This window comes from Pungitius pungitius, chromosome 19, assembly GCF_949316345.1.
Source record: "Pungitius pungitius chromosome 19, fPunPun2.1, whole genome shotgun sequence".
Taxonomy (NCBI): domain Eukaryota; kingdom Metazoa; phylum Chordata; class Actinopteri; order Perciformes; family Gasterosteidae; genus Pungitius; species Pungitius pungitius.
This window is the reverse complement of record NC_084918.1, coordinates 550993-576727: the sequence shown is the minus strand read 5'-3', so window position 1 is coordinate 576727 and position 25735 is coordinate 550993. Positions and strand designations below refer to the sequence as shown.

The 25735-nt window shown below is 50.1% G+C and overlaps 3 protein-coding genes across 6 annotated transcripts in view; 2 read left to right on the top strand and 1 right to left on the bottom strand.

The window, feature by feature from the left end:
• The first annotated feature begins 39 nt into the window (after positions 1–39).
• Positions 40–4879, top strand: riok3 (RIO kinase 3 (yeast)). Its single transcript, XM_037456363.2, has 13 exons — positions 40–388; positions 994–1109; positions 1184–1329; positions 1414–1521; positions 1622–1731; positions 1914–2057; positions 2129–2256; positions 2340–2522; positions 2791–2950; positions 3249–3329; positions 3446–3535; positions 3698–3808; positions 3918–4879. The coding sequence occupies exons 1-13, from the start codon at positions 353–355 to the stop codon at positions 4029–4031; spliced, it is 1527 nt and encodes a 508-aa protein (XP_037312260.2). The 5' UTR covers positions 40–352; the 3' UTR covers positions 4032–4879.
• A 660-nt stretch (positions 4880–5539) lies between these two features.
• Positions 5540–10542, top strand: rmc1 (regulator of MON1-CCZ1). The gene is made up of 21 exons (XM_037456583.2): positions 5540–5746; positions 6299–6375; positions 6473–6557; positions 6662–6718; positions 6816–6902; positions 7130–7270; positions 7342–7445; positions 7533–7622; positions 7714–7819; positions 7926–8034; positions 8111–8155; positions 8257–8310; positions 8499–8627; positions 8780–8886; positions 8964–9083; positions 9157–9234; positions 9312–9416; positions 9499–9567; positions 9642–9729; positions 9917–10054; positions 10131–10542. Exons 1-21 carry the CDS (start codon positions 5645–5647, stop codon positions 10208–10210), a joined length of 1971 nt encoding a protein of 656 aa, XP_037312480.1. The 5' UTR covers positions 5540–5644; the 3' UTR covers positions 10211–10542.
• A 5648-nt stretch (positions 10543–16190) lies between these two features.
• The window catches only part of rreb1a (ras responsive element binding protein 1a), a 31571-nt gene continuing 22026 nt past the window's right edge, over positions 16191–25735 (bottom strand). For all 4 annotated transcript variants that reach the window (XM_037456091.2, XM_037456089.2, XM_037456090.2 and 1 more), the window contains 13 exons: positions 25406–25547; positions 25180–25328; positions 22503–22692; positions 22114–22410; positions 21559–21967; positions 19862–21485; positions 19348–19505; positions 18954–19151; positions 18655–18816; positions 18375–18539; positions 18064–18167; positions 17230–17914; positions 16191–17134 (listed from right to left, as the gene is read on the bottom strand). In XM_037456091.2, coding sequence (XP_037311988.2) covers positions 16617–17134; positions 17230–17914; positions 18064–18167; positions 18375–18539; positions 18655–18816; positions 18954–19151; positions 19348–19505; positions 19862–21485; positions 21559–21967; positions 22114–22410; positions 22503–22692; positions 25180–25328; positions 25406–25547 — 4801 coding nt within the window. In that variant the 3' untranslated portion in view covers positions 16191–16616. The remainder of the gene's footprint in view (positions 17135–17229; positions 17915–18063; positions 18168–18374; positions 18540–18654; positions 18817–18953; positions 19152–19347; positions 19506–19861; positions 21486–21558; positions 21968–22113; positions 22411–22502; positions 22693–25179; positions 25329–25405; positions 25548–25735) is intronic.

Below are 25735 nucleotides of genomic sequence, written 5' to 3'. Positions count from 1 at the left end.
AGCGCTTTTATTCTGAAGGGGCTCAACATCCTCCTCGGACGATGACGTCGTACCCTCTGAGCAAAGGTTCACTCCGCTGGGAAACACCTCACTGGACGCTTCTTATCTCCTTCCAACCTTTAGAATATATGCTCACACACTCGTAGCTGACTCCTAAATTATCTCTTCCGCCTCTTTTCGGTTTAACCAACAGTTGCGTTCAGGTGTCACATCGTGACATTTTGCTGTTCATCTCTTTTTCGGGTCTTTATTGTTACAATTCTCCAATCGGCGCGTGCTAACGTTAGCTCAACGGCTAGCCAACCATTCACTCTTCAAGGAAAATCATCCTTTAATCGACACAGTGGTACCCATGGATCAAGCAGTAGTCACGGCGGAACTACCAAAGGTAGGAGGGGCTGTTGTGTTGTTGTCTTCTGTGTGTTGTGTTGTGTTGTGTAACGTTAAACCTGTTAGCCACCTAGCTCTAGCCTCCACTGTTAGCGTTAGCTACTGTTCTTCGATCTCCAACATGGCCTTTTCTATAGCTTACAGTTAGCTCTTGATGTCACTATTGCCTCATCTTTTTGTCATTACGTCACTGGAAACGTTTTAATTTGTATACAAATAAGCGTAACTTTGAATGAATCTTCTAATGTGTATATATACATAAATATATATAATATATCGCCGGCTCACGGAGGAGGCCAGAGGGGGCGTGGCTAAGCGCAGACGTGTCCAAACCTGTCCTCGTTTTATTATAGTTCTGACTCACTGGTTCTTTACTTTAACCAGTGACCCCGTGACCTCTCGATATTTGCATTTGTGACACATCGCGTTATTTGCTTGTTTTATTATCCCTCCCAGTGTGTCTACCTCTCACTCTCTTTAAATTATTTTTGAATTTTAAGCATTCCTCACATCTTCTCTCCAGTTATCCTTTTTATTTTTTATTTTTTTGTGACTGACACTTGGTGAATGGCTTTAATGAGGTGGTGTTTTGTCTCGGGACAGACCCCCTGGGGCTTTGTGGTCAAGCAGCCTCCGGCCTGCTCTCTGACCGATGTGATGAGCGAACAGCTGGCTAAACAGCTGGAGGAGGAGAACAGCACCTTCCCCTCACTCCACGAGTAAGTTTGTTTGTTATTATATAAGTACTACTGCGGTTATTACTAGCTAACGAGTCTTCCTGTCTGTCCCTCAGTCCCGGAGCAGACCTCCTGCTGTCAGATGAAGCCCCTGAAACCACCAGCGACTTGATGCTTGCTAAGATGCTTCAGATGCAGTTCGACCACGAGTTTGACGAGCAGCTCCGCCGGGAGGAGAAGAAGTTTAACGGAGACAGTAAAGGTAGAAGCCGTCCGCTGTGACTCACCTGCAGGAGGCCGACAGGTACGACCGCAGCCTGCAGCTCATTTGCATGTTTGTGTCCAGTTTCCATCTCCTTTGAGAACTACCGCATGGTCCACCCGTACGAGGACAGCGACAGCTCAGAGGACGAGGTGGACTGGCAGGACACCAGACACGACCCCTACAGGGCAGGTATGTAGACACGCCCCCTAACGGTACACAACCCCCCCCCCCCCCCACAAGGCAGCAGAATAAGGCGTTTGAAGCTCGTTTGTGTGTTCGATCCCGTCAGCGAAGCCCCAGACGACCCCGAGGAGAGGCTTCACCGGGAAGGGAAAGAACATCACCACCAAACACGACGCCGTGACCTGCGGACGCAAGAACACGGCGCGCATGGACAACGTGAGACTGCTTTTGTCTTTATTAGTATGATCCTGATGTTCTAATGTGGGGGAAACACTGATGATAACGTTATGAAGCCTGAACTGAAGTGAGCATCTGTTAGCGGTGTTGCTAACGTCACCAGCGCCACTGATGTTTTGTACGATGTCACATGACGTCATTCCCGTCCTCTCGTCCTGCAGTTTGCTCCTGAGGTCCACGTGGGCGACGGGTTGGGCATGGACCTGAAGTTGTCCAACCAGGTGTTCAACGCCCTGAAGCAGCACTGCTACAGCGAGCAGAGACGCAGCGCCCGGCTGCACGAGAAGAAGGAGCACTCCACCGCCGTACGTCCCGCCGCCGCCGCCCCTTAAAGCCTCCGGGTCATGTTTGGAGTTAAATCTCTCTGCCTCCTCAGGAGCAAGCGGTGGATCCTCGCACCCGCCTGCTGATGTACAAGATGGTGAACGCCGGCGTCCTGGAGAACATCAACGGCTGCATCAGCACCGGGAAAGAGTCGGTGGTGTTCCACGCCAACGGGGGAAGGTGAGCGGAGGTCATCGATGGGACACAAAGGCCTTTTGAAAGAAGCACAGGACACAGACCCTCTGATGCTCTTGTGTTTGCAGCCTGGAGGAGCAGCCGGTTCCACAGGAAGTGGTCCTGAAGGTCTTCAAGACGACCCTCAACGAGTTCAAGAACCGGGACCGCTACATCAAAGACGACTACCGCTTCATTGACCGCTTCAGCAAGCTGAACCCGCGCAAGGTCATCCGTCTGTGGGCGGAGAAGGAGATGCACAACCTGTCCAGGTAGACCCCCTCCCTCCTGCTGCTCTCCTGGGCCTCGGACCAGATTAGAGACGTCCTCTTATCGGATTTATGGTCACATGACTGTTGGTCTCGGATGAATCAATCATGATGTCATAGTTTCAATGAGGAGTAATCTTTTAACAGAACCTGGTTCAAAGGTGAAGAATAAATAAATATCCTTTTCTGCTTTTCTGGACGTCATTTTGTTTTAACAAAAAAAAACCCAACCAAAAGGAAAGTGATGTTTAAATGTTGATGTGACGCCCAGGATGAAGAAGGCGGAGATCCCGTGTCCGGAGGTGGTGCTGCTTAAGAAGCACATCCTGGTGATGTCGTTCATCGGCAGAGACCACGTCCCTGCCCCCAAACTCAAGGACGTGCAGCTGAGCTCAGAGGACATGAAGAACGCCTTCTACCAGGTCCTCCACGTGAGTACAGCTCCAAGGAAACCACAGGAACTACCAGTACACGTCACCTGCATGTGTCATGTGATTCAGCTCCTTTCTAGTGACTTTATATTCTGCTTTTTGAAGTGAGAGCAGCTGTAATAATTAACTTTATATTGTTTAATCAGGTTGAGACAACGATGGAGTAAATAAAAGTAGACTATAAAACATAATACCCAAACAGTATCTGTAAAACAGGAGTGTTTTCTTGTAGATGCTCTTATTTTAGTGCATGAAACAGCAGTTTACCCAGAATGCCTTTCTCTCTGTGTGTGTGCAGGTGATGCAGCAGTTGTATCAGGAGTGTAACCTGGTGCACGCCGACCTCAGTGAGTACAACATGCTGTGGCACGAAGGAAAGGTATGTCCTCGTCTTCTGCTTCCACACCTCTGCAAGTACTATGTGTGTACTCTGTGTGTACTCTGTGTGTACTCTGTGTGTACTTGTACACCTTCCCTCATCCGTGTGTCTGACAGGTGTGGCTGATCGACGTGGGTCAGTCCGTGGAGCCGACCCATCCTCACGCCCTGGAGTTCCTCTTCAGAGACTGCAGGAATGTTGCCACGGTAACGGAGGCGCCGACTTTAGTTTACAGTTTGGGGGTCAGAGGTCGCTGACGTTTATTTTGTTTCATAAGATTTCGAGGGCGTGTTCTGTTTAAAGAGAAATACAGTCATTAGTTGTTGTCACATTGGTGTTTATTTGTATGTTCTGTGTCTCGGTGTCAGTTCTTCCAGAAGAGAGGAGTCAGCGAGGCGATGAGTGTTTACGAGCTTTTCAACAGCGTGAGCGGCCTGAACCTCCCGGTGGGTGAAGAAGAGGCCGAGTTCGTATCTGAGGTAACGCGCACACACACACACACTGATGCTCAGGCTCCTAATGAGGTCCAGCACATCAAGTGTCTTTGTGCTTTGACTGGAACCCTCTGGACGCCTCGTGGTTCCACAGATCGTGGCGTTGGAGAAGAGGAACGAGGACCACGTCCAGCGGCGAGGGAAGAAGACCTTCTCCGTGTCCTCTGAGGACGGCGGCCCTCCGCTTCAGCCCGACTCCGACGACTAGCCCCCCGCCCCCCGCCCCCCCCCCTCGCTCTCTCTTCACGACCCCACCGTGTTGAAAACAAGCTGTAAAGGAGGAGGCCCCCCCTCCTCCAACCGCTTCCTTTAAACGGGCCGACCGAGCTCCTCCCCCCTGGCCGCAAGAGGGCGGAGCTTCGGCGGCTCGGGTGTTTGAAGTCAGAGCGTCCTGAGAGGCACCGAGGGGTTTCCATGAAGCCGAGACCACGGCGCCACGTGTTTGACCAGCGAGCCGCCAGCAGAGCTGCCGTCCGGCACCAGAGGTCCATGCTTCAAATCAAAGTCGCTTCATGCTTCAGCTTCAGCAAAGAACTTAAAAAGAGAGCAAATATACACCAAAAAATGTCTAAATCTGTTGTACGTCATTATTAGTGAAACGATAAATGTTCTTCAATCTCAAATGATGTCAAAGAACCAAATTCCTTCTGATGCCAATTATTATTCTATAAAATGATGACCTCAAATAAACTTTAAAGATTAGTTATGAAGAAAGAAACATTTTGTTTTTGCAGCTAAAAAGCACAAGAAACGTTATATCTCGTTCATTATTCTGTTTTTCGCCCTCCCGTTGTAGGGATCAAACATGGCGGGAGGGGGTCAAAGGTCACAGCTGTTTGGAGTGTTTATTAGTAACTGGTGAAATTGAAGCAAAGAAGAAACAGATTTGGATGTTTGTGTGATTAAGTTTTAAGCTTTTAGTTTGTTGGACTTTAATTGATCATATCGGTGTTTTTATCTTAATGGATAGAAATATTTACGTCCTGCAGTGATGTTATGGTGGATTTATTGTAATGAATTTGCTGTAAAACATTAAATGGAGAGCATGACAACTTTCATGGTATTTTTCTTTATTGGTTTTGATCAAAAATATTATTTAATCTGTTAACTAGGTGTGTTGTATTCATATAAACGTTGCTTTAAATACATTATTGAAGGTTCTCTCTGGATCACATGGTCTTCAGATCACATGACTCCGGTGTGACATCTTCAGAATAAGAGTACCATACAAGTATCAACCGGCAACAAATTATATTGAAAACTGCCGTTTTTTGGCAAGTGCGAAGGTGAAGAAAAAATTAAGATTACTTTACAGACAGATTTTCAAAATATAGATTTAACTGAATGAATTGTAAGAAAATACAAGAGTAGGACGTTGTCAGACACAAAGGGGCTTCAAATTGTACAAAGACAGTGGATTAAAATGTGTATTAAGAATAAACGGATGTTAAGACAAAATTCATTTTAAGAGTTCATTAAGTATTACATAAAGAGAAGAGTTGGGATGAGAAAATCTATAGAGTTTAATTATATTCAGACTAAAAAAAAGTAGAGAATGAAAGCACATCTTTAATTCACTACCTATTTCATTTGTTTTGTTTGCAGTAACTCACCAAATCAAATTCCATTTATGTGAAGCCATACAATAAGATGACAATAAGCCTTATTTTGATTTAGGCACGAACTCCCCGCTTTTATTGTGAAGACGTTAACCGGAAGACGGAAGTGTCATGGTGCCGGTTGACGTGAACCGTCGCTCCACCGCTGTTGTGTCCGTCAGAAACCGAGCGAGCAGCGGCGAGACCCGCACGAGTCGTGAGGATGAGTGAGGAGCAGTTCTACCTGGAGCTCTGCGAGGACCCGGTGCAGTTTGAACACGCCTCGAGCGTCAACAACGTCTTCTTCGATGAGGCTAACAAGCAGGTGAGCTAAGCTAGCTAGCGAAGGCGGCTAGGCTAACTGGCTGTTTATTGGCGTTTTAAAGGACTTTTAGTGACGTCATTTCACGTCAATAACATGCCTAGTTCGCTTCTGTTTGTGCAGTTTAAACCTGCATTTAGTGATAGAAAGCACGAATAAACCTTTAGCTAAATCTAAGAGGGAATAAAGTACTTATACCACACTGAAAGTACTCTGTTATAAGAAACAGTGTAAAGTAGTACTATTGTACTAATGTCAAACTTTCAAAATACGCTGACAGTATGGTATCATACTTCTTCATTGTAAAAGTACTGCTACCTTAAAAGTACTAGTACCACTCACTATCTCTACTAAAGTACATGTGCTAGTATCACACTGAAGACACTGTTATAGCACATTGTAAGAATACTAGACTACAAACTACTGCCATCTATGTGTCGACTATAGTAAAAGTACTGATGGTGGGGAATATTCTACTTTCTGTATATTAGATTGTGACTTTGGGGAATTTAAAATGTAAAGGAATGAAGATGAATCCGTGTTGTCCTGCGGCAGGTGTTCGCGGTGCGTTCAGGTGGAGCCACAGGTGTGGTGGTCAAAGGACCAGAGGACAAGAGCAGCGTGGCCTTCAGGTACCTCTACTTGTGTGGGACGAATTGCTGGCCGTCTGTGATGCGTTTGAGTGACGCGTGCTTCCAATAATCCGATTTATTGATCATTCCTTCTCAGAATGGACGATAAAGGAGAAGTGAAGTGTATCAAGTTCTCCATCGGAAACAAGATCCTCGCAGTGCAGAGGACTCTGAAATCTGTGGTGTGTGTGTGTGTGTGTGTGTGTGTGTGTGTGTGTGTGTGTGTGTGTGTGTGTGTGTGTGTGTGTGTGTGAGGACAAACTATTGATTTTATTTACTTCTGCAGGATTTCATCAACTTTATACCCGACTATCCGCACATAGAGTTCACTCAGGAATGCAAGGTATGCAAATAAACACCAACATATGTCATTAGTATGTTTAATGAGGTGTTCCTGTGAGATGTAATAACACATCAGGACCATCTGAAATGTGGTGCAGACGAAGAACGCGAGTGTTCTGGGGTTCTGTTGGACGAGCTGGAATGAGATCGTCTTCATCACGGACCAGGGGGTCGAGTTCTACCAGGTGTCCACACGTCCCCTTCATGCTCCTCACTGCACATTATTAAGAGCTGAGACCAGTTCATGGAAAATGGGAATTATGGTTCTTTTGCTAAAAATTCTCAAAAAGCAAAATTAAAAAAAGCACAACATTCTATTTAAAATCAAAATAAATGTCATGTTAAAAGCGATACTTTGAGATGAATAAACGGGATGTGTGCTCACCTGCTCTCTGGCTCCTCCCCCTTTCAGGTGTTTCCAGACAAGCGCAGCCTGAAGCAGCTGAAGAGTCAGAGCATCAACGTGAACTGGTACCAGTACTGTCCCGAGACCTCCGTCCTGCTGCTGTCCACCACGGTGCAGGGCAACGTGCTGCAGCCGCTCCTCTTCAAGGTGTGTGTGTGTCACGTGTGTGTGTGTCACGTGTGTGTGTGTGTGTGTCTCATGTTGTGTCCTTTGTTCAGAGCGGGACGATGTCCAAGATGTCAAAGTTTGAGATCGAGCTGCCCGTCGTCCCCAAACCAGCCAAACTCAGCCTGTCGGAGAGAGACATCTCCATGGCAACCATGTGAGTGGCCTGCAGGGCCCTGCACCTGGTTGCATGTTGTGCGTTGTGTGGTTTTCCTCCTCATCTGAAGGTGGTTCCTCTGCCTAGTTATGGTCAGCTGTTCGTCATGTATCTGAAGCACCACTCAAGAACCGCCAGCAGCGCCGGGGCAGAAGTGGTGCTGTATCACTTACCAAAGTACACACACACACACATTGGTGTTTATCGTTGTAACGACACACTACACACTCATCATGTGATTAACACCCCCCCCCCCCCTCCCCCCCAGGGAGGGAGCCGGCAAGAAGGCTCATGTGTTGAAGCTCAACACGACGGGGAAGTTCGCTCTGAACATCGTTGATAATCTGGTTGTTGTTCATCACCAGAGTTCACAGGTCAACACACACACACACACACACACACACACATCCAGACTGTAGCTTCAACTTTTCCTCCGATGGAAACCAGTTAATTGAATAAAATCTACAATTTGTGTGTCAGACGTCTCTGATCTTTGACATCAAGCTGAAGGAACCCGACTGTGCTGTAAACACACACCAACCGGTTCTACCAGCTCGATCCATCCACCCCTACCGCATCCCTCTAGCAGGTACACACACACACACACACACACACACACACTGAAGACCACACACACACACTGAAGACCACTTGTGTGTGTGCAGGTCCCGCTGTGGTTCCCTCTCAGCCTCCAGTTCCGTGTCAGCTCTGTATCCTTTTACCTCCAAAACAGGTACTTGTACATGTAGTATTAGTACTTCTACAGTACTTGTACATGTACCTTTACTCTGATCTTTAACCGTTGAAACAGACTCGTCTTCATGGAGCGTCTTCCAGCCCGACATCATCATCAGCGCCAGTGAAGGTGGACACACACACACACACACACACACACACAGATACACAATGTGATCATTCCTGACAAAGTGTGTAAAATGTCCAAATAATGTTTTTGTTTCAGGACTTTGTAGCAACATTTAAAGATATTGATATTGTTTTTTATTATAAGTGTGTGTGTGTGTGTGTGTGTGTGTGTGTGTGTGTGTGTCTCAGGCTACTTGTGGTACCTGCAGGTCAAGTTGCCTCCGACTGTGAACCTTCTGCAGGACAAAGGGAAGCTGATGGACTTCCTGTTACGGAGGAGAGACTGCAAGATGGTCATCCTGTCTGTCTGCTCCCAGAGTACGTCTGTCCCTCTGTCTGTCCTCCTGTCTCTGTCTGTCCCTCTGTCTGTCCTCCTGTCTCTGTCTGACACTTTATGTAGATCTATACGTCCAAAGCATCAATGTACTTACACTACCACGTTGAGACGATTGACTGAAGTGTCTCCTCAGTCCTGGCGGGCGGTGAGAGGGGGGGTCTCCCCGTGGTGGCCGTCGTGTTCGACAAACTCAACCAGGTGTACAAAGAGTACCTGGAGGCGGAGCAGGCCTACAGCGCGGTGAGCCCCCCCCCCCCCCCCCCCCCTCTGCCCACCTGTACACGCAATACAATACTCACCTCGTCTCTGTCTCCTAGGCGATGGAGGCGGGTCCCAGTCGAGGAAGCGCCGCCCCCAAGCGTCCAATCCGAACGCAGGCGGTGGTCGACCAGTCTGACATGTACACACACGTGCTGTCCTCCTTCACCGAGGGGAAGGTAGTGTGTGTGTGTGTGTGTGTGTGTGTGTGTGTGTGGATGATGATGATGATGATGAAATGTCTTCCTGCAGGCCGCGTCCCACAAGATGGTGATCGCCGTGCTGATGGAGTACATCCGCTCTCTGAACCAGGTCCAGATCAGCGTGCAGGTACGGCTCCTCTAAGCTTGTGTCCGCTGTGGCGCCCCCTGCAGGCGCCGCCAGCTGATGCGCTCCGTGTCTTTCAGCACTACCTGTACGAGCTGGTGATAAAGACGCTGGTGCAGCACAGCTTGTTCTACATGCTGCACCAGTTCCTCCAGTACCACGTCCTCAGCGACTCCAAGCCGCTGGTGAGCCGTCCTCGCCGCCTCAGAGACACGTCACGCGCTGGAGAGAGACCTGACCGAGTATTTCTGTCCCCTGCGTCCTCAGGCCTGTCTGCTGCTGTCTCTGGAGAGCACGTACCCGCCGGCCCACCAGCTGTCTCTGGACATGCTGAAGGTAGCGTCCCCTCGGCTGCACACCTGCCGGCGTCCTCGTTTACGAGGCCTCACTCTGCGCTCCGTGTCTTTCAGCGTCTGTCCACGGCCAACGACGAGATCGTAGAGGTCCTTCTGTCCAAGCAGCAGGTCCTGGGAGCTCTGCGCTTCCTCCGCAGCGTCGGTGCGTCCCCTTAAGACACTCAGAGGGGACAAAGTAGTCCTCAGCGGTTTGTCTTTTAAGGACATTCTATCCCTACGAAGCGCTGCCTTACGTACAAGACGCTGACGGGCGTTTTGGTTGTCATAGAAACGGTCGTTGTACTTTTTCAATAGTCTGTGGGGATGATCATGGTTACCATGGTTTCCAGGTGGACACGACAACGCCTCCTCCAGGAAGTTCCTGGACGCGGCGCGGCAGACCGGAGACCAGATGCTGTTCTACACGGTGTTCAGGTCCTTCCAGCAGAGGAACCAGAGGCTCCGAGGAAGTCCCGCCTTCAACCCCGGTGAGAGGAAGCCCGTCTGGAGGCCTCAGGGCCAAGTAGTGACCCCCCCTGACCCCCCCTCTCCGCCCCCCTCCAGGAGAGCACTGTGAGGAGCACGTGGGCCACTTCAAGGAGCTGTTTGGGGACCAGGCTCTGATGAAGGCCTCCACGGTGTGACCCCCCCGCCCCCCCAGGACCAGAACACAGACTCCCAACTCACCTCACGGGTTGAATTGTTTTTCATTGTTCGTTCAAATAAAAGATGCTCTCACACTAACATTTATTTTACAATATTTTAGGTCATTTCTGGTCAAAACTGACCAAATTATATTTGTTAGTCTTTTGGATGACGAAGTAGTGATAAATAATAGGGCCGGGACTTTAAGATTAAGATTAATTAATTACACAAAAAATAACACATTAAACATTTTTTACGCATTTTTACACTTATTTTTTGCACCGCGGAACGTTTCTCACTGGATGAGTTTCGGGGGACCGATTCTACACTTGTCTGCTGGAAATGGTTGAACAAAAATCCATGTGAAAAAAATTACTTCTCACTGTTCTCAGGTCAAATATTTATGCAATTAAAATGCGATTAATTTATTACAAAGCCTCTAATTAATTAGATTAATATTTTTAATCGAGTCCCGGCCCTAATAATATATATTATATTATATATATATATATTGACCTTACATATATTTTTTCATTATATTTTTTTCCCATGACATGACTGGAATGATCTTAGATGGAGCAACCTACACGTCCCTGTCACTAATGCCAAATGCCCCAGATTTCTGTACTTTAAACCTTATCTGGATTCAACCCTCAAGGGACATGGTGGCTCTTCCTAAATCCTTTTTTAGTTTTGGGTAACTGACATTTATAAAAAATCATAATGGGATATTGCCCCAGAGACGGATTGGTGCATCTTGGAGGATCAACCATGCTATTCATCCTTCCTGCATTGGTAAAGGCACAAGTGAGTTGAATTTGAATGTAACAGAGAATTGGAGGGTGGATGCACTAAAAAGGCTAAACAAATCTACACCCTGTGCCAGACTGTCAGTTTAAGGTTGTCCACAGGATGCCCTGAAGTAGACAAACATGTGATTGTCTTGAAAAATGCCCTCAGAGGCTGTAATAAGTTTCATGTCAGTGTGACCACTGAATGAGACACATCTGCTCATCTTTACTGACTCATCCGGCCTTCTCTCCCGTCAAAAAGGTGGCAAGGTGGCTACGTAGCATGGCTAATAAGTGCTAAAAGGCTAAAGCAATTAACATCAAATTCAATTCATCATTCAAAAGATTCTTCATCATTCTTGACAATGCCATCATAACTCAAGTGAACGCGCCTTGTGTTTCTGCATAACCCCCAGGGTTCACTTCTCTGAAACAACCAGTGGGGACAATGCCCCCACTACTACCTCCGCGGTAGCGCGCTCAAGACTTGGCACGAGCGGGATTTGAACCCACTGGCGGTGCTTACAGAGGCTTTCGGCTCCTTCTTGCACCCCTACACTACCAGTCCTGGTCACATTTTGGCAACTTTGATTCTCCTATTTAACCTTGAGCATGTGAGTTAAACTTTAAAACTCTTTTTAAATGCTATTTCCACATCTGGGCTTGAACCCACAACCTTCAAGTGCAGTGCAGGGGCTTATGTCAGCAGCTCTTCCACTGTGCTACTTCACCACACATTAACCAACTCTTTGTTTGTTGTATTTAACCTTGAGACTGCTACTCAAACCTCAAAACTCTTTCAAAGCAGCAGTGATGTCTGCATGAAGGGGCATGATCCCACAACCTCAGACAGCAGGTTGGAGCCTGCAGCCCTTCAGTTGTTCCCTTGTGCTATTCAAGCACATGCCTCATTGTGTCCATTTCTCATATTAGACCTTGGGATTGTTTACTAAACCTCAAAACTGTTTCAAAGTTTACAGTTTGAAGCCCTGACTGGAACCAAACCCTCCTTCTGAGAGAGCAGGTTTGAACTGAGGATCCTCCACACTTCAGCCTTCCTGCTATCTCCCTGCACTGTTCCACCACACACCTGTTGATGCTTTTGAATCCAACCTCAATTCTCATAGATTCTCAGGCTGGAATCCACAACCGTTCCATACCGTTATAATAGAATTGCAGGTCAAGTAAAGTCATATAATGGCATTTCTAATAAAGCCCTAGTGGATTTCACTACTTTTATGCTGTGATCCTTATTTCACTTTTTTCGACATGTGTGCTGATGCCCGCGTGTGAATTGAGAGGATCCATACCGACTCCCCTATGGAGCTAAACCAGTCTGAGGGTCCTCCTCAGCTGAGTGGAGAATAAATCCCGGAAGAAATAAACACGTTTGACAAACGGCACCTTGAGGAGAGAGAATCAAATCCCAAATGTGGATCAGGAAGGTCAGCTTTGATTCCACTAGAGACACCAGAACTCACCATGATTCACAGTGTCACTGTTTGCCACAAAAACACAATTTTAAATTAATGTCCTCTGATTACGATCACTAAATATCCTCCACTCCTGCTTTCATTCTAGATGTATTTAACTGTTAAAGCTGTTTTCTGCTTCATTCGTCATGTTTGACTGAAACATCAAAGGACACTAAATCAAAAACTCGCAGGACGGAGCGTCTCCTTTGGACCAGAAACCTGCAGCATGAAGACATTTGATTTTCTATTTTGAAGAACTCATCAACTGTTTGTTGATTAAAACAAAGCATTGAACTGAATGATAAAGTGTTTAAATGTGTGTGTGACGGAGCCTTTATCAAACATCACAAACAAGAGTATGGACCAGATGATGCTTAAAGGTTTTATTTGAGCTTATTATCCCAATTATTACTAAAATTACAACCAGAAAACTTTAAAAATAAACACGTTTTTCATGCTTTAAAAACACTGATACTATAAGTAATGCTTATTGTAAATAAAGACAAAACGGCATTTAATTCACACGCATTTCCTTAATATAATCTTTATTGCTTTTTCTTATTGGGTTGAATACAGAACAAGTTTACATCTCTTGACTTTGTGAAACGCTGTCATATTTTACAGCGAGGGAAGGAGACGAGGGAGCAAGGAAGGAAGCAACCAGAGAGGACACCTTCTCCAGGTGAAATAATGCTTCGTTTCTGATTGAGGTTCAGCATCTGTGTGGTTTCTCCTCTCTGATATTCACCTTTGAACTCTGACCCAGACAGGAGGTCAAGGGGGCGGGGGGGGAAGAAAATAATAAAATGTCATATCCCGACATTAATCCAAGCGACGTCTTTTGTATGTTAGGCGATGAGTTCACAGTCAAGTGCTAAATGTAGTGATTGACAGTTCTGAATCATTAAAAAAGACAAAATAATCATCATGTGGAAACAAGTTGCAACTCAGGAAAAAAGAACACAAAGCATTTTTGAATTATGGATTTGTGAAAGACCCTGAGAGCGAGATTATATACATGTATATATACATGTGTGTATATACAAACATTTATACACACATGTATTTATATATATATATATAGACACACACACACATTTATATGTGTGTAGCGCGAGAAGAGATGGAGAAAAATCATCCTTAATTGAAATTAGATTAACATGCAAAAAAAAGTACTAACCTAAAAGTCACCCTTTAACTGAACACAACGGATTTCACAGTTTTATAAACGTTTATATGTCAGAAAGAAAAAATACACCAAAAAACAAAAATAATTTCTCAGCCAAACTAAAAACCAACAAGAAACCCAGACAGTCGTTGGAATAAACAGTAAATCTACATAAAGCTTTATTTTGGATTCAGAGGGATTCTTATTGCTACTCAACAAACCACCAGCTCCTCAAAACAGTTCTGCAGCATCAACGTGATATTTAATACATGGCTTCTTCTCAAACTACGTCACACGCATTCACACACCTGGGCTCCAATAAATACATCTAAAAACAGTCCACGTGCATTCGAATGGAAGTCCAGTATTCATATGGCTGTGCACACACACACACACACACACACACACACACACACACACACACACACACACACACACACACAGCCGAGGGAGAGGGACGTACAGATAACATTAGACAGTGGAGAGAAAGAGTTGATGAAACCTCTTCATTATCAACCATCGTTTGCTTCTCGCGTGTTTCAGCAGCTTTTTTTGTAGTTTCTTGATCAATTGTTTGTTCTTTTTTTAATCTGAATGCAAACAAAATAGCAAAGACTTTCACAAAATGAATCTGCGTTAGCTAGCTGCGGTCGATGTGACTTACAGCTGCTGAAACAATTCAAATATTTCCAGAGGTTTAACAAACTTTTTAAAAAGGTAAATGTGATGTTTTTGGTTTTGAACTTCATTCTGTTTGCTCCTTATATGAAGAATGACAAAAATCCAATTTTGGGATTTCTCTGGAACGTTTATCGTATTTTGCTGCTGAGCAGGTAGCATTAGCCGCTGCGATAATGCTAAAGACGGTGCAGAATGAAGAGGTGAAAGCGCAGTATTCAGAGGAACAAATATCTTATTAAGTATTAAGTCCTGCAGGAGAACTCTCACATCTTGTGATGTTCCACCATCGTGGTGCAAGTAGCTTAGTAGAAGTAGTAGAAGTAGTAGAAGTAGTTTTGGAAGTTGTTAGTGCCGGTTTCACAGCGTTGTCGCTGCGTTACGGTTCCGTTATGAGCCACTGAGGTTTCTCCTTGTTTGTGATTATGACGTTGCTTTATATATGTAAAAAAAAAAAAAGCAGAATTCTTCAAACGACAAGAAAATGCACAAACATGGTCCCCCCCCCCCCCCCCAAGGTCATGATATCAGGATCAATAAGTGATCACATCAGTCCGGTTGGGCTGGTGCAACAGGGGGGAATAACCCCTCCAGCTTGTGTCTGGTAACAGTTCAGGAACCTCCCAACCTCACCCTCCATTCACCCTCCATTCATCATTCATCCCTCCATTTCTCCCCGTGCTCCTGCTCCGAGGATTTTCGTTTAAAAAAATGTTAATCTGGTTTCCCATTTCATTATCACGACTGATTGTCTCTACCGCCAAATCTTTAACGTGTCTTTAAGGTTTCGGTGTTTTAATGAAATAAAAAAGGTACTTGTTGCGTAGCCGAACATTTCTTCTGGATAGACAGGAACGCGCTACGATAAGTCTGAGATTAATACTGGAAGGAGCCTTGCTTGACCTGCAGTTAGCGATAAGCTAGTCAAGTAAGCCATGTGTTAGCGTGATCAATGGCTAGCTAGTAACTGAGTTTGTGGTGGATATATCATACCGCACAACGCTAAGGCCAATGCTAAGAGCTAGCTGGGACTAGCTGTTCAGGAGGAAAATTAAGAGTGTTTTTTTTCATTTTCCCTAGTTAGCCTGTTGACTGGAGTTTGTTTAGCCCTCATATAAACTGTCTATTTAGGCTCACTGCGCTAACCAGGCTAGAAATGACACCACGTTGACACACAGCTAGCCTTAGTTAGCTGCTTGGTCGGGCTAGCTGCGTTCAGTGAGTTCAGACCTGGCTGCTTCTGATTCGCTCACATTGTGGAAAAGGGGCCAGCAGAAAATTAGCCATGGCTAGCGCCATTTAGGAAGACGTACGATTTAAAGGGCCAGCTGGTCTGGTTATTTTAATGGTTGCAGTTAAGCAGAAGTTGAGGTAAACTGAACCTGGCTAAAGTGTTAGCCGCGGAAAGACGTTAGCACTCTTTGAGGCCCTGTAATAAACCTTAATGAACACAAAGGGGCGATGACAGACAGGTGGAAGTCTCTCACACACACAAGAAAATCAATTTGTTCAGTTAAAAAAAGAAAGTATCCACAAAACAAAAGAATTCCCCTCCCTTCACCTAAATATCACCGATAAACACAAAATACTCATCATAGCCACATGGAATCAACTGAGAATCATTATGCATGAGATCAACACACCGACGGGGGGGGGGGGCATCAAGTGTGACCGTTTAAAAAGAAACATGGCGAGAACAAACTGATCACTCTTTAACTGCCCCCCCACCCCCCCCACCCCCGCCTCACACAAAGCTGTGACGTTCGTGAATGTTTTTGTGTTTTTTTCAGGGGGGGGGGGGCGTTTTCCAGTTACAAAAAAAAGCTTCCTTTGTCGTATCAAACAGCCACCGGGGGGGGGGGGGGGGGGTCGTCACGTTGCTGATGTAACTGGGTCTCAACCAGTTACTTTTTATGCAAAAAAAAAAAAAGTATCTAAAAACGTCCGGTGGGTCGCAGACAAAAAAAAGAGCCCCCACCCCCCCTCATAAGTTCCCCCCCCATCACTGGTCAGTCTGCCGTGATTCAGTTACAGAAATAAACTCCATAAATCCTCAAACAAAACAATAAATCATAACGTGATACTTTATTTTATTATAGATTACCGCGCACGGGAGAAGAAATAATAATGCAAATCGTGTTGGTAAAAAGCTAAAAAGGATCCGTCCTCCTGGGGGGCGGGGGGGGGGGGGGGTAGTAGTAAGGCACTTGTGAACAAGGATGCTCTCATCATTCTGCATCGCCGGGTGTAGCGTCTCTCCGCCGTATGGCACTGTGTTGAGGGGGGGGGTCCCTCAGTCCGCCCCCACCAGAGGGGGCTCTACGTTGGGCAGGACGGGCTCCAGGAGGGGGGGCTTGGTGTGGATCTCCAGCAGCCCTTGGATGAGGTCTGGTGGAGGAGGGCTGGAGGAGGACGAGGGGGGGTCTTTGGAGACGGAGTCGGGCGTAGTAGTTGTCTTTGTGTCAGTAGCTTGTTGGGCGGGGGTCGGGTCGGCGGGGGGGCGCGGACGGTCCTCAGAGGTCTCGCTTGCTGGCGGCTCGGAATCTGCACCGGCTGGTTTTTCAGGGTTTTCTTCCTCCTCCTCCTCGTCGTCCGCTCCCTCCCCCCCCTCCAGCGCCTTGTTGGCGCTACCACACTCGCTCTCGTTGTCCGAGGGGGGGCAGGTGGAGGGCGGGGTCGGCGCGCAGGAGTCTCCGTCCTCGCTGGCGTCGTCGGCGGCGCGCGGCTTCAGGTGGATCCTCTGGTGCCGGACCAGGCTGTGCTTCAGGGTGAAGGTCCGCTCGCAGGTCTGACACTTGTAGGGCCGCTCACCTGGGGGGGGGGGGGGACGTGGGGGGGTTAATACGCAGAAAGTAGAGCAGACGCACAGTCGAATGATGAGACACTACTGTGTGGAGGAGTCGTACCTGTGTGGGACCTCATGTGTCTGGTTAAATCCTGCAGAGACCAGAATCGCTTTCCACAGACGTTACAGATCTTCTTCCTCTTGTCCAGCCGCCTCCCTGATGCCTCTCCTCCTTCTAAACTCTTTGGTTCCGACGCCTCCTCGTCGCTCCTCTCCTCCTCCTCCTCCTTCTTCTCCTCCTCCTCCTCTTCCTCTTCCTCCTCTGACTCCCCGCTCTCCCCTCTTTCGCTCTCCCCTCCTGCTTCTTCCATCTCCTCTTTCTCCTCCGCTGGTTGACCCGCATCGCCGTCCGTCGACTCCTCTTTCGCCGGCGGGTTCTCCTCCTCCTGCGGCGTCGCTGGCTGCGTCTCCTCGGAGAGGTGCGCCCTCTCGTGGCGAGCGAGCGTGGTGGCGTAGCGGAAGCTCTTCCTGCACACGCGGCACACGTGTTTGTACTCCGGCTGCTGCTTCAACGCCGGGCTGCCAGACAACGAGGAGGAGGAGGAGGAGCTGGCTCCTTGCTCCTTCTCCTGGCTCTCCAACGCGACTTGAGGAGCACATGAGGAGGAGGGCGCGGGTTGGGGGCCTTGCTCCTCCTGAGCCGGCCCCGAGGAGGCAGAGAGCTTGAAGTCAATTAGCTTTTTGCCAAAGTTCAGGTCCAGACTCTTGTTGCTATGGCAATCGTCATCGTCGACGACCATATCCACCTGAAGAGAGAGAAGCAGTGACTCAACAGAGAGCTTTATTATGAAAAGACTTGAAACTAGTAGAAGTAGAGTCATTTCCTCATAGACGTCTATGGGAGCAGAGGAGTCGCCCCCTGCTGGTCACTACACAGAAGAGGGGGCCTCTTTACCTTGCTGCTCTGTGGAGGCTGGGGTCCAGATGACCCTCCAGCCTCTGGCGCCCCCTGCTGCTCCGTGGCGTCTGACTCCAGCTGCTCTGCACTCGGGCTGCAACCTGCAGCAGGAACATGCGTCAATAACTTGTGTTACAGCAAAAATATATATATATATATATTTCTACCGTACATAAATATTTCGGAGCCTAAATCTTTAACAATAAATGTCCTAAAATAAACTTTAGAGTTTAAATAGAGAGCATTGTCTCATCTGCAGACCGATTTCTTGATAAACATTTACTCGTCTTTTTGGTCGACGGACTCACTGCGGCTGGCTTTGTGGGCGGGGCTCGACTGCACCGAATCCCCGTCCTGTTGGTCCGAGGGGGCGGGGCTCTCTGGCGTGGGGGCGGAGCCTGAGTCTGTGGAGGTGTTCACGCTGCTGAGGTCTTGAGCTTCTGGAGCCATCTGCTCCGTTTCCGACTGGCTCTCTGAATTAAAAGCACCAACACACATTATTGATCAGTGAGAGGACAGAAACAAACAGGAATAAATATCCTTTTGTAGACCGGTGACATAATATTGTTCATGAAGCCCATCTCTGACCTGCGCTCTCGTGGGATCCCTCGTCCCCGTCCTTCTTGCCGAGGGCGCCGTTGCGCCGCAGCGTGCGGTGCGTCACGCCGTGCTTCCTCAGCAGGTGGCGCTCACAGTTGGATTTGGTGGAGAAGAAGGCGTCGCACTTGGGACACGGGAACGGTTTCTGACCTGAGGAACGATGGGGCGCTTTTATTTTTCAAAATAAACTTCCTGTGGACTTTTCGGGATGAGGAAAGTTAACAGAGTGAATGAGGGTTTCATTGATTATGACCTCGTTAGATGAGGATCAGGTGGTGCGTGTTCACCTGTGTGCGTCAGCATGTGTCTCTGCAGCGAGCTGGCCCAGGGGAACACCCGGGGGCAGAAGGGGCAGGTCATCTTCTGCACCGAGTTGGAGTACGCGTTCTTCTTCCCTTTGGACTGCGGCCCCACGGAGGCCGGCTTCACCTCCTCCCTTGCTCCTCCCTCCTTCTCCTCCTCGCCTCTTCCGGGTCGGTCTACGTCTGTTCACAGGGAGTAAGGAGAGTTCACAAGGAGCTAGGAAACGATAACCGTGGTGTTTTTAATCCGACTGCACGTCTCCTTTCCTAAAGGAAGGTCCAGTGTTTCCTACGCTAAGGGAGCTAGTAAAGGAAGCACTGAAGCACCTCTCCTTGGTGTTTCATGGATTCTACCAGCTCTTATTTTGAAGGAACCCACCTCTCCTGCCCCCCAGCTCCACAGCGCCGGTCTGCAGGTAGGTGCTGAACTTGTTGGCGTCGGTGGTGGCGAGCATCTTCTCCACGCTGGCGAACTCGCCGCTGGACTCCAGGTCGATGGCCTTCTCCTTCACGGCCGCCTTCTTCCTGGAGCGCTTCCTGTCGGACGAGAGGAGGAACGGATGGTTACACACAGCAGGAAGTTAGTGTTACATTCCACTTGTTTTATAGTTTATAACCGAAACATTTTTATTGCTTCAGTTCAACGAAGAATAAAGCTTGAAAAAAACCAAATTAATATATTTTTAGATGACTTCTTTCAGACACTAAAGAAAAGTCAATAAAGAACATAATGTGATTCTAAAATGTGTATTTTATGTTTTAAATATTGTATTTATTTACTGTTATTATAATTCTTATTTACCATCGTTGATCTATCTACAATGAATCATTTTAACCGTATGTGTCCCTATTAGCTGTCAATCACAGTGATGGATCACTGATGAAGCTCAGACCTGGCGGGTCCCTCAGGCGTCTCCTCGCTCTGCGGCTCCACGCCAGCCGGCGGCGCCGGGGCCTCAGCGGCTGCGTTGGCCGGACAGGAAGTGACGGCCGGCGGCTTTGGCTCCTCCCTCTTCAGCAGGTCCGGCGCCCCGGAGACGGAGCTGATGATCTGAGCGATGGAGGCCAGAGGGGGGAGCTCCTTGAGGGCGGAGGGCGAGGTGGAGGCCGGCTTGGGGAGCAGCGGCTTGAGGCGCGCGGCCCGGGTGGCGTTGGCGAGGGAGGCCGGGGGAGGGGTGGATCCGGGGGGGAGCTGGTAGCAGCCCAGCTGGGGGTGGGGGTGCAGCGGAGGCAGGGCCGCCGCGTCCTCCTTGGGCGGAGCGAGAACCTGCAGCTCCACGATGCTGGCGCCGCTGGGCTCCACCTTGATGTCCCTCCTCGGCCTCTTGCTGGGGACGGACAGGTCGATGGGCTGGTCCAGCGCGCGGCAGTCGAAGCTGGGGGAGACGCTCTCCAGTTTGACCCCCGGTGACCCCGCCAGGCTGCGCCCGCCGCCGCTGCTGCCGCTACCGGGAGTCCCGGCGCCGCCTCCGCCGCGCCTCTTGGCGGAGAAGTCCAGCGGCTGGTCCAGTTCGGCTGCGTAGACGGCGTTGGCGAGCTCCTCCAGCTTCACGGCGTGCAGCGCCTGACCCATCCCGTTGGTCTGATTGGCCGGAGGCGCCCGGGCGGAGGCGGAGGCGGGCAGCAGTGTGGCGATGTGGTCCTCGATCTCCCGCTCCTGCACCTCGGGGTGCTGCTTCAGCAGGTGGTGGATGCAGTTGCGCTTGGCCAGGAAAGCGGCGCCGCAGCGCCGGCACTCGAAGGGCTTCCTCTGGCAGCCGTTGTGCGTGCGCAGGTGGATCTGCAGCGCCCGGTAGTTCTTCAGGTCCTCGCCGCAGAAGCGGCACGTGGTCTCGGCCCCGGCGCAGCCCGTCTCCGTGTCCTGGGTGGAGGCGAGGTTGGCCGTGATGGTGGAGGTGATGTACTTGATGTTCTTCTCGATCTCCTTCCTGGAGGTCTTGGCGTGCTTCTTCCTGAGGTGGCGCTCGCAGTTGGCCTTCACGGTGAAGGGGTAGTGGCACACGCGGCAGACGTAGGGCCGCTCGCCGCTGTGCGTCCGCAGGTGGCGGATCAGCGTGGCCTTGTCGGGCGCCACGTAGTCGCAGATGTTGCACTGGTGCGGCAGGATGCCGAGGTGGAAGCGCATGTGAGCCTGCAGCACGCCGGAGAAGGAGAACACCTGGTCGCAGAACCGGCACGGGAACGAGCCTTTGGCCGAGCCGCCCTTAGTGCCCGGCTTCCTCCCGCTAAGCCCCGCCTCCTCGTGCACCGCTGCGCTGGAGGCCGGCGGCGAGTCGCACTCGGCGTCCAGCTGCCCTCCGGTCCCGGCCGAAGAGGAGGACGAGGAGGAGGACGAGGAGGAGGAGGGCGTTTTGAAGAGAGTCGGGTTGGGGGGCGGCAGGCTGGGGCTGATGCAGCCCAGTGAGGCATGCTGGGAGCTCTGGAGGGGGGGGGGCGTCGTCGCCGTGAGGCTGGAGCGGGGGGTGATGGGGGGTTTAGGCTTCAACGGGGGCATTGACTTCTGAGCCTGGGCTTGCCCTGGAGCAAAAACAAACAACCGTCAAATCGATTGGCCAACAGAATGATTGACAGCTTCCGGGGCGACACCCACCTTGACCTCCAGGGAACCCGGGGGCTTTGGCCAGAGGCGGCAGCGTCAGCCCCATCTGACCCGCCGCGCTCGCTACGTTGAGGATCTGCTGGATGTTGGCCAGCTCCATGGCCCCGCCCACTTCCCCGGGCTTGAACCCGGACGAGGCGGCGGTCGCGGCCCCCCCGCCGTCGGGGTGCAGCAGGAAGCCCGTCTGGAAGGGCTGCAGGGAGAGCAGGCTCATGGCGTCCCTCTGCGAGAGGCCCTGCAGGGCGGCGGAGCCCGCCAGGCCCCCGAGGGTCAGGCCCCCGGTCAGGTAGGCGGAGGCGGGCTCCTGGGGCAGGCTGGAGGAGGGCGGCTCCACGTGGATCACCTTGATGCTGTCCAGGTGCGCCTGGTGGATCTCGTCGTCCGTGGGTCCGGACTTCACCTGAGGACACAAACGTGGCGTCCATGAGAGGAGGTGGATAGCACAGCTATTATTTCAGCACTTTAATGATGGTTTAATAACACGTTTGGTTCTGTTCCCACAGAGGAGCAGCACGCCTTTATTTTGAAAATCAAGACCACAGAAACCTTGGAAACGTGGCGGAGACCGAGCGCCTCCAGGAAGTCGTCCTGCTGCGGGGGCGGGACTTCTTCCTTGAGACTCAGACTGTCGACGGCGTCTTCTGCAGCGCCGCCATTCTCCTTCTGCTGCTCTTTGCCCCCCTCCTCCTGCTCCTCCTCCTCCTGCTGTGTGATGGAGGCGGAGTGGGAGGTGCTCTTGTGGAGGTCCAGGGCCGAGCGGAGGGGAAAGGCTCGGTCACAGCAGTCGCAGACAAACCGGTGGAACTTGCTGATGCAGCGCCGGAGGTTTGTCTCACACCAGACCTGCAGGGGGGAGGGGGGGGGGAGTCTGCTTTAGCCCCGCCCCTTAAACAGCCCCACCGTGGGTGGAGGGTGTGCGACGGGGCGAGCGGTACCTGTGCGATGTGAGCGAACTTCTTGCAGGAGAAGTCGATGAAGGCCAGGTCGTTGAAGCCGGTGGGGATGGAGGGGTTGCTCTGGATGAAGGGGCGCCCGCTCGGGTCCTGGGGGAGGACGTCGTGCACTGCCGCGTTGTGACGCAACAGCCCCCGGTGAGTCCGGAAGGACAGACAGCAGAGGTCACACCTGCAAAACACACACACCCGGGGGGGGGGGGTTAGGATTTATATTGGCAAGGGGGGGGTGGGGGGGGGGGGCACAACCAACAGTTTGTTCTCTTAAAATGATACAGAAAGCAATGTATCCATTTTTCCAGAGTTGTGTGTGTGTGCATGTGTGTGTGTGTGTGTGTGTGTGTGTGTGTGTGTGTGCATGTGTGTGTGTGTGTGTGTTAACCCCTGGTAGCTGGTCCTCTTGTTGAGGAGAGGACAGCTGCTCGGTGTCTGCTACAGTCACCTCCTTGTGTAATCCTCTCGGACACAAGGTAGTTTCTGGCGGGGGGGGGGCATGGGGGGGGCAGGGGGGCCAACACAAAGAGACGCACACACAAACGCGGCCATATGGGGACCGGTAGAGCTTTCTGTGTGTGCGTTGCATTGTGTGCACTTGTGTGTGTGGTTTTGACAGCGTCGGCCGAGGGAGGTTGTCTCGTTTCCATGGCGATGTAAAGGCACGTGTCACGTGACTAGTGAGTGACGGCGTCCGCCTCTGCCTCAGATGTCATTTATTAGTAGTTCCTGGTTTTATGAATGAAGTGATGCGCTGTGCCTGTTCGACCAATCAGAGCGCAGCAGTCTCTTCTCCCCGGAGGAGGTTTAGAAGTGTTGAAGGAGCTGAGCTATGCTAACTTCAGCTAACTAGTTAGCATTAGTGTCTCCCCTCCCCCTCTCTGCCCCCCTCAGATCCTCTTACCACCTGATTAGTGAGGACTTACAGCTAAATGTTCTTGTCTCCATAACGAGCTCATTGCCTCCTGCTGCCGTCGTTCTCCTCTAATTGTCCTTTTCTTATTTTTCTCCCCAACTGACAAACTTTATGTCCTTCTTGACGAGGAGTTTAGTCGCCATGGGCACAAACTGCGTCTCGTTTTTTGAGGAGGGAGGGGTGCGCACAAACGAGCTTCTGAACTCTCCTCCCCATCTTCTTCTGTGACTCCTCTCTTTAAACTGAGCCTCACTCCATCACCTCCTCCATCTTACCTCCTTCCTCTTTATTCAGGTACTCAAGTATTATCAGTAGATGTACTTCAAGTAGTAGTACTCCTTGTCACAGTTATAATAGGATTGTGTTATTAATCATCAGTGCAGATACTTATTAAACTTATAAAAATAGATTTGAACTTTCAGAACGTTTCAAACAACGAGAAGCTTTTGTGTGTCCATGTGTGTGTGTGTGTGTACCTCAGTGCTGTGTCAGGGTGTGTGTCCGTGTGTGTGTGTGTGTACCTCAGTGCTGTGTCAGTGTGTGTCCATGTGTGTGTGTGTGTGTACCTCAGTGCTGTGTCAGGGTGTGTGTCCATGTGTGTGTGTGTGTACCTCAGTGCTGTGTCAGGGTGTGTGTCCATGTGTGTGTGTGTGTACCTCAGTGCTGTGTCAGGGTGTGTGTCCATGTGTGTGTGTGTGTACCTCAGTGCTGTGTCAGGGTGTGTGTCCATGTGTGTGTACCTCAGTGCTGTGTCAGGGTGTGTGTCCGTGTGTGTGTGTGTGTACCTCAGTGCTGTGTCAGGGTGTGTGTCCATGTGTGTGTGTGTGTACCTCAGTGCTGTGTCAGGGTGTGTGTCCATGTGTGTGTGTGTGTGTACCTCAGTGCTGTGTCAGGGTGTGTGTCCGTGTGTGTGTGTGTGTACCTCAGTGCTGTGTCAGTGTGTGTCCATGTGTGTGTGTGTGTGTACCTCAGTGCTGTGTCAGGGTGTGTGTCCATGTGTGTGTGTGTGTACCTCAGTGCTGTGTCAGGGTGTGTGTCCATGTGTGTGTGTGTGTACCTCAGTGCTGTGTCAGGGTGTGTGTCCATGTGTGTGTGTGTGTACCTCAGTGCTGTGTCAGGGTGTGTGTCCATGTGTGTGTACCTCAGTGCTGTGTCAGGGTGTGTGTCCGTGTGTGTGTGTGTGTACCTCAGTGCTGTGTCAGGGTGTGTGTCCATGTGTGTGTGTGTGTACCTCAGTGCTGTGTCAGGGTGTGTGTCCATGTGTGTGTGTGTGTACCTCAGTGCTATGTCAGGGTGTGTGTCCATGTGTGTGTGTGTGTACCTCAGTGCTGTGTCAGGGTGTGTGTGTGTGTGTACCTCAGTGCTGTGTCAGGGTGTGTGTCCGTGTGTGTGTGTGTGTACCTCAGTGCTGTGTCAGTGTGTGTCCATGTGTGTGTGTGTGTGTACCTCAGTGCTGTGTCAGGGTGTGTGTCCATGTGTGTGTGTGTGTACCTCAGTGCTGTGTCAGGGTGTGTGTCCATGTGTGTGTACCTCAGTGCTGTGTCAGGGTGTGTGTCCGTGTGTGTGTGTGTGTACCTCAGTGCTGTGTCAGGGTGTGTGTCCATGTGTGTGTGTGTGTACCTCAGTGCTGTGTCAGGGTGTGTGTCCATGTGTGTGTACCTCAGTGCTGTGTCAGGGTGTGTGTCCGTGTGTGTGTGTGTGTACCTCAGTGCTGTGTCAGGGTGTGTGTCCATGTGTGTGTGTGTGTACCTCAGTGCTATGTCAGGGTGTGTGTCCATGTGTGTGTCCAGCTCCAGCCTAGAGTTGCACGTCTTGAAGCAGATGGGACACGGCAGCAGCTCCTCCTCAACTCCTCGGACTCCGGCCACGGCCTCCACCGCAGTCGCCTCCTCCACCATCTCACACACACACACACACACACATTAACACCACTGTCTGTGCAGCACAGCAGCAGCAGATGTGGGCGGGCCTCTACCTTCTTGCTGGGGGGCTCCTCCCCCGTCTCCTCCTCTGGACTCTGCCTCCTCTTGGCGGAGGGACGGCGGCGCTTGTTGGGGGACGGGGGGCTGAGGGCAGGCAGGCCGCTGGCAGGGTCCTTTTCATGGATCTTCATGTGTCTGGTTTGGGGGGGAGGGGGGTCAAAGGTCAGAGGTTGGGGTACTCTCCACATCTATGACTCAAATCCCAGTCATAACTTTTTGTTTTCTTGTTTCAGTGATGATGGTACATGGAAACACTGAGAAGGAGGGACGAAGGGAATAAAAGATGGCTAAAGGAAAAAGGAGATGCAACATGGAGAGTGAAG

Coding starts and splice junctions, on each gene's coding strand:
- riok3 (XM_037456363.2), top strand. CDS start 353: ATGGATCAAGCAGTAGTCACGGCGGAACTACCAAAG. Junction 389..993: donor TCACGGCGGAACTACCAAAG/GTAGGAGGGGCT, acceptor GTCTCGGGACAG/ACCCCCTGGGGCTTTGTGGT. Junction 1,522..1,621: donor ACACGACCCCTACAGGGCAG/GTATGTAGACAC, acceptor CGATCCCGTCAG/CGAAGCCCCAGACGACCCCG.
- rmc1 (XM_037456583.2), top strand. CDS start 5,645: ATGAGTGAGGAGCAGTTCTACCTGGAGCTCTGCGAGGACCCGGTGCAG. Junction 6,558..6,661: donor AGAGGACTCTGAAATCTGTG/GTGTGTGTGTGT, acceptor TTACTTCTGCAG/GATTTCATCAACTTTATACC. Junction 9,568..9,641: donor TGTCTCTGGACATGCTGAAG/GTAGCGTCCCCT, acceptor CGTGTCTTTCAG/CGTCTGTCCACGGCCAACGA.